At 40.3% G+C, this 12,135-nt stretch overlaps 1 protein-coding gene and 1 long non-coding RNA gene across 3 annotated transcripts in view; one reads left to right on the forward strand and one right to left on the reverse strand.

The window, feature by feature from the left end:
* Positions 1 to 215: 215 nt before the first annotated feature.
* Positions 216 to 12,135, reverse strand: part of RRAS2 (RAS related 2) — a 42,333-nt gene continuing 30,413 nt past the window's right edge. For both annotated transcript variants that reach the window (XM_086894379.1, XM_086894380.1), the window contains exons 2-6: positions 11,642 to 11,729; positions 11,047 to 11,149; positions 9,556 to 9,664; positions 2,141 to 2,259; positions 216 to 1,674 (exon numbers count right to left, since the gene is read on the reverse strand). In XM_086894379.1, coding sequence (XP_086750505.1) covers positions 1,587 to 1,674; positions 2,141 to 2,259; positions 9,556 to 9,664; positions 11,047 to 11,149; positions 11,642 to 11,729 — 507 coding nt within the window. In that variant the 3' untranslated portion in view covers positions 216 to 1,586. The remainder of the gene's footprint in view (positions 1,675 to 2,140; positions 2,260 to 9,555; positions 9,665 to 11,046; positions 11,150 to 11,641; positions 11,730 to 12,135) is intronic.
* On the forward strand, positions 6,547 to 11,032 carry LOC147652398 (uncharacterized). Its single transcript, XR_015288430.1, has 2 exons — positions 6,547 to 8,178; positions 9,064 to 11,032. It is a non-coding gene; the product is annotated as an uncharacterized LOC147652398 (long non-coding RNA).

Here is a 12,135-nt window from a genome sequence, read left to right on the forward strand (position 1 = left end):
AAAGCAAACATCAGCTTTTGTCATCTGTCACGACTTAAGTTGAAATGTTTCTTGAAAGTAAAGTTTCTTTACTTCCAAGCTTGAGGAAAATGCTGTTGCAGACATGTGTTGCTATTCCCTAGCCAGGTTCCATCACTCCCTTCTCCCCGCTACCCCCCCAAAAAATGCAGGTTTTGGAAGAGATTCAGAAAGAGGCAGTGTGCTTACCCCCCAAAAATGGTTAGATCATCTTTAATTCTAGCACCTGAAGTTATACAAGGGTTTGCTTAATAATCAAGTTTCAAAGAACTGTTGGACACATTCAGTTAAGGTGACAACTGTGCAATACCACTCCGTATTTCAATATCAGGGACCATACTCTTGAATTGTTTAAACACAATCCACAGAACTCAAAATTAAACAACCATCCACAGTTTAACTAAACAATCAGTTAAAAGTCTTACAGTTTAATAATTCACATAATGGTCAGTCTTTAGTAAGGGATATTGAAATTCATTAAAACACAACACTAGATTTTACTCTATAGGTGTGCTGGGCAGGCACATAATTGGCCATTCTTGGGTATAACCGGGAGAGTAAGGAGAAATTTACCACAGTTTGGCAAATCCCACATTTTGTCAGTTAAAAGTGAACTGTGAGAATTAAATACTCATCTTTACATATACACAAGTTATGCTGTGAAAGCATATTTGCTTACAAACATATAAAAATACTTGTTAACTAGTTTGATAAGAAAATAATGTATAAAAGTATATAGCAAAAACATTTAATCATCTCTGACAATGGAAAGATCAAATTCATTTTTATATCACATGAAACAAAAACAGCTACAATTTTAGTTTTCCTTAATCCCTTACCCAGAAATACAAAGGAAGACACAATTTCTTTTGAAACATAATGTGAAATTTCTTAATAAGCTGAAATGCCTCAATCCAGAAGGAGCTCAGGTATTTGGCCATATCCTAATAGTAGTAATCATCCTGTAGCTGTTCTGGATTCAAAAAATAAATACAGTAGAATGTTTTGGCCACCGAACTAAAACTGCAGCATAAATGAGAGATGAAAATTTTTGCTGACAATGAAATTCAGTGTAGGTTTCTTAAGGCTAGCTGAATACTCAAGTCTAATTTAACTGATGGCAGAAACAAAATAAAAAAGCCAATCCACCCCTTTTTTAAAAAGTATTCTCTATACTCCAATATAGGTCTCTGTAATAGCTAATGAAATGTCAGAAGTAAAAATAAATTAATTCACAAGAGACAACTTATGCATGACTTCAACACCTCGTCCTACACGGTTTTGTTTCATCTCCTTTGCGAATAAAACTCCACAAGGTGCAAGCTCTGAAGGGAGAGAAGGAAGGAACTGTGGTATTAGAGAAGCAGCCTTAGTGTTTTGGTTTGAAGTCTGCCCCAGGATGACCGAGTCTTCTTCAAGAACTATTCTGCCAGCTTCTTGGACTAAGGCTATTCTGGTGACCACTTTTAGGACATGCACATATAAGGCTAGACCAATACCAGAAGTGATGTAAAATGATGGAAATAAAAAAAATGATCTGGCAGTTGATAGCTTGGTTCTTGGGATTCTCAGAAAATAACACAATGGCAGCCTTTCTTGTCTTTTTCTTTCCGTGTTGGCTCTGGTGAAGGAGGGCACTCTTGTTCCTGAAATTTCCTGGAAATAAGTATTTCAAATTAAATTCACAAAATAATTTTCAGGTAAATAAACACAACTACTGTGTTCAACATTTTCTTTTTAGACTTTCATAGAGAATGCAATTCCTTTTTACATTCAAATTACCAATAAAATAAGTGATCATTTTTGAGTTCAGCTTTTGGGTTTTTTTTAAGAAACCAAATTTTTCACAGAAGGCCAGTCTCAGCTGCAGTTTATCACATTCACTGACTCGGTTATCAATAAAATCCAAAAGATTAAGGCAACAAAATTCTCTTTCATACATTAAATTCATGTAAGCATTTTTCTTAATGCACCTGAATGCTTTATAATGGAGATCATTGGCTGAAGCTTAGAGGTAACAGCAGGCAGAATCTTCCCAGCAATTTCTCACTGCATTTCAACACCTTTACTGCAGCTATTCATTAATACACAGACATGAATTATCTGGTCTCAATTACCATACCTTATAACTCTGACAAGTTCATGAAAAGCTTGGTCTACATTCAATCTGATTTTTGCTGAGGCTTCCATGTAGGTTACTTTGAGTTGCCGTGCCAGCTGCTGGCCTTCCTCTTGTGTCACCTGGAACAGACATCAGTCATTAAACTCGAGGGTTCTGCAAGCAGCTTTGTGTCAGTACACACTGTGCAGGTACATGGGAAGCATCCAGCTCCCTCAAACAATAATGGTTATTTGGGCACAGCACAGTTCTCACCCTGTACACCTTATACAGCTGGGAAATAGACTTTTTTTAAAGCAAGTTTCTGCAATAGACAAAGACTGACTTTCCAAGGAATTCCCCTCACTCCAGGTGCCTCCAGTTCTGTGTAAGACCAAGTTTTCCTTCACAGGCAGACATTAGTCTCATGCCCCTCCTCAAAGCAAGAGCTTCAATCAACATCTGCTGGATTACTAACAGAATTCTGAATATTACTACTAAATTCACCTTTGCATTGTCCCAGCTAAATATAGAGAAACAAAAAAAAATAATAAAATAATCAGACTACTATTAAAGCAACAACTGCTGTTTAGCTTCTAAGCCTTTATAAAAGTCATTAAAAACAAAGTTCTATTACTGGCACAGCAAAGTAGCAACATTGCCAGCTTTAAACATAACTCAGATTACCAGATTTCTAAAAATCCATGAGGCCTTCAGATAATGCAGAAATATTAAAGAAAACCTGGCTAAATAATGACTCCTTGAGACAACAGTGGAAAAGGAGGTGAACAGGAAACAACGAGCAGTGTGAGAAATCAGTACAAAATTTAAAGCAATGAGGCAGAAGACAGGAAGCCAGTGGACCATTCTAGGAAGGAGGAATAAGGTGGGCACAAGGCAAAGGAGACCAGCGAGTATTTCTGGATGAGGTGGAAAGCAGGGAGGTCAGAGAACAGAGGCCACCCTGAGTGGTGCAAGGCACCAATGGGAAGGTCACCCCCAGGGCCAGGGAGGAAAGGGCAGCCTTCAGTGATAAAAGGAAGTACAACAGATCTTGCCAAGACAATGCTTAATGGAAGAAATGTCAAAGATTACACTGCTTTCACAGAAAAACATTAAACCAGCACGTAAAGGACTGATATACTAACAAAAATAAGGAGGGTTTATTCTTAAATTAGTTTTGAAAAGGAACTCAGAATATTCATTAGATTAAGAAGCTACACAGAAATGGAAATAGGTGGGAATAGTAAAGAAGTGGCAGCATTCACCACAGTACTTTTCAGCTTGCAAAATAGTTTCTTAACAGCTACACAGCGGTTTAAGAGCCTTCATGCATGTCATCTCCATATGTTTGATTCCTCTGTCCTTAGCATCCCACTGGTACTATATCCATACACTTCCTGCTGAAATCAGGGCTGCTCCCACTAAACCCTCCTGAAGCTCTACAAAATGCTCCCAGCACTCTGTGCCATTAGCAGGAGTAATTCAGGATGCATCTGCTGATCTCAAACACTCACAGCAAGTCTGTGTTCATTTCAGTGCTATCAACACCAGCTGAAGCCAAAAAAGAAACCCTGAGAACCAACTCAATCCCAAGATCAACTACTGGAGCTGCCTTTTTAACTGCAGGGCACTTAAGGGGAACTGGAAGCCTTCAATCCTCTACTGCTGTCTGAAAACTGAATAATAATAATAATGAAGACTCCTTCTCCCCTAGCTAGAACAATTCCACTTCAACCCACCACTCTGACCCCAGATGTTGAAATATTCCAGTTGCAAAGCTTATGAAGGCTGCACTTGGACAAATATTTGTAGCTGTTTTCTGGCACATCAATGACTGCAGAATCTCCAAAAGTTTGCACTAGACCTTCCAGAACCTTCTGTGTCTACCTCAGACTAATAAGTTATAGATATAACAGTACTAGAAAAACGAACCCCTTTACTTTTCTTCATCCCTGCATAGTTTATTCCAGCCCCAGAAAGTGAGAGGCTGAAAAATAAACAACAAAAATAAATAATTGGCAAGGAACGTATAATTCTGAGGAGAAACTGAACTCAATCTTTAAACACATGTTTAAAGAATTTCTCTGCTATTGTACCTAAAACACATTACAGATACAAGCCAAACTAACATTGTAACAAAGTTACACTTCCACAATATCCTGGATCTAGAACATTATAAATCAAGTTCTTGTCATATTTACTAGAATACCTGTAACTTAAATTCCAAAATAATCTTTGTTGTCAGTCTTATGAGTACATTGTTACACTGTACATTATGAGTACAAGTTACTTGTGGCCAATTTTACTGACCTCAAAGTCAGTTTTAAAAAATGTTTGGTTTGAAAACACTATGGAAACATGTACAGTGCCCAAGATGTAAATTAGAGGCCAGAACATACCAGTTCCATCTTCAAAGCTGAGGGAAATGCAAGTACAAACATAGAAATACTTGTAAATAAAAACATGAATTTTCATCCTTTTGACGTCCCTTCCTGAATACAACAACCCTGTGACATGACAGGTTTTCCAGGAAGTGTGATAGGACACTTATTTAACATCCAAATAAAAACTAGATCCTTTTTCTTCAAAGAAGACTGGATGTTATTTTGACAGAACTAAAGAGAACCACAGATTTGATGGCAGTGACTGTGTGTACATCTGTGTGTGTTGGTTCTGCATTTTTAGCCAGCTTAAGGCTGAATAAAAATGAGATCCACTCATAATGCTCATCCTATTTGTTATAGGATATTTTACTGTTTGTTTCTGGGTATCACTCATTCAAGCTGTTCAGACAGTCAGTAAAAGTTTCTCAAATGAAAACTCATTATAGAAGATGTGAGCCAGTCAAACATGGAAAATCTTATTCCCCACCTCCCTAAGGTAACGTTCTTCTTCTCAGTTTCCATTTGAGTATCTGCACAATAATCCCGTGAACATGTGTCCTTCTCTCTTTGCTATTCTGTCTGATATCTGTCAGAAATACATTAATTTCTCAAGTTTCCAGGCTTTCCTCCACCTAAAGCAACTCTACAAGGCTGCCTAACCTAACACTGCACCTGTATTTTGCCTGGACACTTACACAAGGGTCACATCACGCAGGCAACGATTAAATGTTTCCTCAAGTTTGAGAGGAATCCATTTCTACCACTCTGTGGTCACCCTGCAGTGCTCCCAGCACAAAAAACATTGCCCATTTCCACCCAGAGTTCCATCACTCCTGAAGAGTGCATCTGTCATCCCAATTTTCCTGCAGGGGTAGTTCACTATCCCTTATTCCAGTTTGTCCACACTCTCCTATCAAAGGTCCCTTTGGCACGTGCAAACTGTGGTTGTAATCACTGACACACATTCAGGCTGGCTCACTGTATTCAGACACTGCATCAGATGCCCAGCTGCTCATTCTCTAGAAAGCCCAAAATCACACAAGCCACAGGAGGGCCAGGAGGTAGAATCTGTCTGTGGGCACAGAGGTGTCCCTGGACATTGTCCCAACATCTGCCACAGCAAGAAGTTATTGTCACACTTTCACACAGGAAAATATGTCAGTTAAGAGTTAATTCACATGGAATTATCTTTAAAACCTTGCTTTAAAGGTAACTGGCAGCAGAGATGATCTCAGCACTAGGTCTTTGTGTTAGTTCAGTCACGATGCAGAAGCAAGAACTAGCATTTAATGAAACCCAAGCACCTTCCTGTTGCAACTTGGATTTTCCTTGAAACCTTTCCATCTGGGGAATGATCAGACTTGACCCAGTTTAAGCTAGCAGTTATCTACAGAAAGTCATACATATCCTGCACTGACAAGTCTACTCCTCTGTCACTAATGGTTATTATTAAAACATCTGGTGCTCTACTGAATTATCTTACAGTAGAAACATCCAGTGTTGAGTTCTAAGGAATTAACCCATTTAACAGAGAGACTGCTACACAGTATTTACTTTAGGAACGAGCAGTGAGAGATGGTGCTTCAATTCTGGTTTCAGAATTAGCAATTTGTGACTGGGGAATTTGGAAACACTGGCAGCTTCATTTCTTTTCATACCTTCTAAGGATTAATGCTTGCTTGTCCTCTAAGTACTCATTTTTCTTTGTCAATGTAACCTATGGATATTGAGAGACAAATATCACCAGAAAGCTGCTTAACTCTATTTATCTATACAGTTATTACCACGACAAATTGCTATTTCAAACTTACCCTTTCACATCCCTCCCAAAACCACTTGTGAGCTGGTCTCTGGTGTCTAAAAGCCCCACTAATTTACACCACGCCTTTGGTGAGCCCCAACAATTTATCAAGATCATTCCATTGTTTGTGCACTCCTGCTGCACAACCCAGTTCATGTATTTCCTGAGAAACAGTTGCCACCACACGAGGAGGATTAGTTATGCATCAACAGCCTCGAGATTTATGGTGTCACAAAGACTCTGTACTCTGTTCAACCTCAACACACATTTACTTGGATAAAGGTGTGGCCAGACCCTTGAGACACCCAGAACTCTTCCACATTTTAACTCTTTTGGGTTCTGGGAAGATTTGTTGAGTATCATTTGCTGATCCAAACACACACACTAAATTACTTTAACTCAGTTTAATTCTTTCAGAGATTGCACGTGTTCCACTGGTCTGCCTCCTGCCTTTTGGAAAAAGCAGACAGATGCCCAGTACAAGCAGTTTTGCTCTAAGAACTGGTACCAAACTTCCTGACTTTTTAAAAATGTTACATTAATTCTGAAGCTGAGAAATGCACAGTTGGGATTAAACGAGTCAAGAGCCAAAGAACCAGATAAGCAGAAGATATGTAAGATCCTAGTGTGGCCTAGCAGCTTTTTGGTGGTGCCCAGTGAGGCCTGACACATCAGCAGGCAAAGTGTAAAAACACAGAGGACTTGCCCTTATTGAGTTTCTGCCCACAAGTTACAGCCTGGGGATACCCCACACTTCCACCCACCCAGCACTCCCAGCCAAGGTGAGGGAGCAGCCTCTCCTCTGACCCCACACCTCCCATCACAGCTGCCTGCACAAGAAAACCGCAGCCAGAGCAGGGTGAACTCGTCAGGCTGAAGTTTTCCCCTCACTTTTGGACTAGCTGGTTTAGCCGGTGGCAGGACTAGCTGACAAGTGTTCAGCCAGATGAACAGGCTGGAGCCCCTCAGTGACTGGATGTCTGAGAGAGCCCATGAGGTGGAGCAGAAACAACCCCCTGTGTAACACACAGCCGATAACATCTCACTGCTCGCTGCTGCCAAAAGGCGAGGTCTCACTTGCCTCCCCCCACCCCAACTGCTCCCTGCTCTGCTCCAAACCACAGTCCCACCCCTTCCCACGCTTCCAACGCTGGCACTCAAATCTTTCTGCAAGCTGATTTAGCTCACACAGGTCCTAGGAAGCCTCCCCATCCAGAGAGATGATTCAATTCCAAAAGTGCTTCAAGTGAGATCTGGGAAAGAGTGGGAATGTGAAGTCAAGAGGGAGGGGAGCCTCTCCCTTGTGGGGACCAATTATGTCAGCTCAGCATCCCTGAATCATTCCTTCACACTGACTGAAGGCCAAGTGAAATGTGCCATGTAATGGGGAAGGGGCAGGGAAGAGTTAAGAACATGTAGTAGCTATTTAAGCAAACCCAGAAGAATTTTCTCAGCTACATCTGCCTAAGTCTCAGCTTATGATGGGAATGACAAGTCCACCAACTGGTATATAAATGGTGAGTGAGAGCACCAAAAAGTTATGCCCATCAGCATCTAATCAATTAAGGCAATTAATACAGCCATAAAAAGCAAAAGGAAATTTTTGAGACATATATCAGTATCAGTGGCAAAACTGCAAAGTCAGGCAATTTAGAAAAAAATTGCTTTGAGCTTGAACATGTTCCAGCCCATCTCCACCTGAAAAAGCAGCTTGGAACAGGACAGAGAGACCAGCAGAACAGGTGACAGGCACCTCTCTGCCTTCAAGGGAGAAACAGAAGCAGTGGAATGACATCAGGAGGGTGGAGGAGAGAGAACGAAGTTCACAGCTGTTTCTAGAAGTGGATGTAGAGGATTACCAACTACAACTGCAGGTATCCTGAGAGCTGAGGCTGACAGCAATGATCTTATTTCCTTCCCAAAGCATCTGGGTGTTTTGTCCTTCAGCAATTACAATTAGCAGAATAATTCAGTTTCAGCTCCATAATTTCCATGCCAACATTTGTGCAGGAGACGAAGTACACATGTTCCAGGACCTGCAAGGTTAAATCTAGGAATTCTGATGGGGGCATGATGGTAACTGAAGAATAAATGAGTTTTGCTTCTGTCTCAGGGCCAGGCTGTTCTGTGAATGTGTGAGCACTCAAAGTTGCTTCAGAGGAATTTGTGAGCTACTTCTGTGAAAACTTCCTTGAAAACTGACAGCATCTTTCAGCATGATTTTTAATTTTGTCATGATCTTTCTACACAGCTTCTGGGATGAAGAGGCTGTGACAGTCAAGGGACCACATTCAACAGGAACTTTTTTTGTACTGTAACTGTAATTCAACATTGCACAAACTAACTCACTGGGGCCTTTAAGCTATGTTTTTTCTTGTGAAACTCATAAAACCATTACAGCAATTTTAGTAGTATTTATTTTATTATCCTAAAATCATGTGTTTGCCATCAAGCTTTACATGTCATCTTACTGTCTCAAGAGAAAATATTAAGCTTCTCAAATTAGCTGCTGAAGAAATTACAAATTTGACATCTGTTCCTTTCCTGCTGCTATAGTAAGATTATTTTCATTTCAGCTCAAATTAGTTTGATTCATTAAAAATCAACAGCAACTAAGGAAAACACATTTGAAAGTCCTTTAAATCATTCTAAATTAAATATTTTAAGTTGTCTTGTGAGTAGAGATGAAGTGGAAAACTATTGGTTCCAAAACTTTAAGGTACATAAATATAACAGAGATTGCGTTGCTGTACTTCCAGCTTTTAAAGCTTTACATCAGTTATGCAGAAGATGAGTGGCCAGAGAAAGTGAATAACTAGTAATTTATGCATGACAGCAGTGAAAGGTAAAAGCAAGAGCACTGAAGACTAAGAATTGTTGGAGCTAGTGTTGGAATGCACTCTGCTGGCACAGTGCAGTGGTGAGTAACAGAACTGAGGAATTAGACACGTTCATGCCTGAGTAATCAAGTCATGACAGAAAGCTCAGAGCTCTGTGAATAGACTTGGTCTCAACATAACCCCACTGAGTCAGACAGAAGATGTGCTGTGTATGGAATGCCATCATGCTCTTAAGGTTCTTCAAGTACAAAAACTGAGTGGAGTTTTGTGCACTGAAATTACTTTGTATGATACGACTTTTTAAATTTGTTTGTTCCCATTCTGGGAGGAAGTTTAGTTCTGGGGGGAAAACTGAATTTTCTTCCAGAAAATTTCCAGTTTCTTAGCAGTAGCTAACAGCAAATGAATTACCTGTCTTTGGTGGTCCAGATCTGCTTTATTACCGACGAGAATCATTGGAAACTCATCGCGATCTTTCACTCTAAGAATCTGTCGCTGAAACTTATAGATTTCTTCAAAGCTGTGAAAGATAACAGATAACAAATAGAGCATCAGTGCACTAATTCACAAATTCTCAGGTTCTGAAAACGTTCAGAAATGATGAGTCACCTACTGGGACTTGCCCTGCCATGACACACAAGCATAGACAGCTGCAGGCACTCCAGAGTCACAGCATGACCTGTTAGAGAACCATCCAACACTCAAACTGAAAAAATCCCCAAGTGAGCAGTGTCCTCTGCACTGGGCTGAGGTGGGGCTGCAGGGTGAGAAAAACACTGACTGTGTCTCAAAATCCATAGGGATCCAGGGCCAATGTGTTGCAGAGAATCAAGGAACCACAGTCCATTCTACAAATACTGACTCTGGAGTTCCATTCCATCTAGAACATTCAAACTACAGCACAGAGACCCAGGTATTGATATTTCAGCTGGCAACCTCCAGAGCTACTTCTAAGAATTTTGGGGGAAGCTATCAAAGCTAGAAAGTTTTGTTTTGTCAAGGACAGAAGAACAGCAGAGCTAAATGATCAGAAAGCTTTCCAGTTACCAAATAAGTTGTATCAGGCATTGATGATGTTCAAGCATAAGGAATATTCCACCAGTGTTTAAGGAAAGGTGAGAACAGCCAAAATCTTCCAGGATAGTATACTAAACAAGCTAATTCTGGCCTAAGCAAGGGTTTTTGGAGACTGAATAAATAAATCACTGCTTTCAAGTAAACACTGTTAAAGCTACATCACTACATAAGGACCTTTGCAGCACAGGCACTTGCAGACAGTCACTTACCCTTTGTAGCCTTACAGAAATATAGTCTGAAGGCATCTACACCTAATTTTCCAGTTAAAATTTAAAAGCAAGATGATCATCAGTAAAAAAGTCACATTAAAAAGAATTAGGTAGCCAGAAACCTTGTGCAAAGGTGAACTAGACGGGATGTATGTCACTGAGCACAGCTCTCCATGAGCTTCTAAGATGATGTTTCATCTCCACTCTGCAGCCATTCTGTCAATGCACAGGGGTAAGCAGAGGGACCTCTTCCTGCAAAAAGTGCAGGCACATACCCTAAACCCACTCAGAAACCCGGAGCCAGCTACTTGATGCTGGGCATGGCAAAGGGATATTCCTAAGAACTGACTGAGTACCAGTCACTCTCAGGAAAATGGTGTTCTGGACTGTAGCAAAGCTCTTGAATACAGTTATTTTTTTGTGTATGTTTTCAAGTCATCTACTGAAACAGACACTTTCACAAAGTGATTGGTTCAAAACTGGTCTTCAATGCTGGAAGAGCATCACACCTTCAACCTAACATACTTAATGCTTTGTTTGAGATTATTTCAGTTAATGATAAGGTGCAATTTAAGAATAATTAAAGCTTGTTTTAATGACTTGACCTCAGGCTTACCTTCCTCTATCTGTGACTGAGAAAACAAGCAGAAAACCCTCCCCTGTCCTCATGTACTGTTCACGCATGGCTCCAAATTCTTCTTGTCCTGCTGTATCCAGAACTGAACATAAGCAAAAATATGGATTACTACATTTCATTTTCTGAAAGACTGAAAAAAAAGAAGATTCCTGATAAGATATTGTGAGAGTCTCTCCCGTGCATCATAGCCAAGCAGAAACCACTTTTCACAGACAGTACTGGATATTTTTCTAATATTCTAATATTCCCAACACTGACTGAACAATTCAAGACCTACAAAACAAACTAAACAACAAAACTCTTGAGGACTTCTGCTAATTCCTGACCATCTGAAACAGGCAGAAAATGCTCAGAGATAGGTGGGGATGAGGGCTGTTGTTTTTACTCTTAAAGAAAACACCAACATGCAAGAACTGAAATTTTTAAAGCAAAGCATTGATATTGCTTTAAATCTTTAAATTTATTACTTGGGGGAGGCAGCACAGGGGTATGTTTTCCATGCCACCATGTCACTCCTGGGAATAATACAAGTTCCTAATCCTAGCTTTGTGGGCAGTGTGGGTGGGCCACTTACTGTCCAAGCGCGCGGCTCTGTCGTCTATCACACATTGCTTGGTGTAGGAGTCCTCAATGGTTGGGTCGTAATCCGTAACGAAGTAGGACTGCAGAGAAGAAAACAAGTTTGTGTCTTAGACAAGCACACACACAGGACACTCCCTGAGAGGGATCCTACAGCTGGACACTTGACAGCATAAGGAAGGGGAGTGTGTTTATCCACGTACAACCATTTGACACTGCATCCAAAGATAACCAGTAATGGTTTTCCTATTCCTAGTAAATGCTCATAAATTGTAGAGATTACTAGCAGAGTCACTGAGTTAACTGGATTCCCACAGCCTTTCTAACATTTTCTGGACATTTACTGGAAACTCCTAGGATTTCTCAGAAATCCCTAGAATCTTCCAGTTTCTAGGGGTTTCTAAGGTCTCTCTGAACTTCTGGTAGGGTTTAAAAGTTCTTTGGAATTCTCAAGTTTACAGAACTTCCTCTCCCATTCCCAGAGCCAGC

This window comes from Cyanistes caeruleus, chromosome 6 (assembly GCF_971803275.1).
Source record: "Cyanistes caeruleus chromosome 6, bCyaCae1.hap1.1, whole genome shotgun sequence".
Lineage (NCBI taxonomy): Eukaryota > Metazoa > Chordata > Aves > Passeriformes > Paridae > Cyanistes > Cyanistes caeruleus.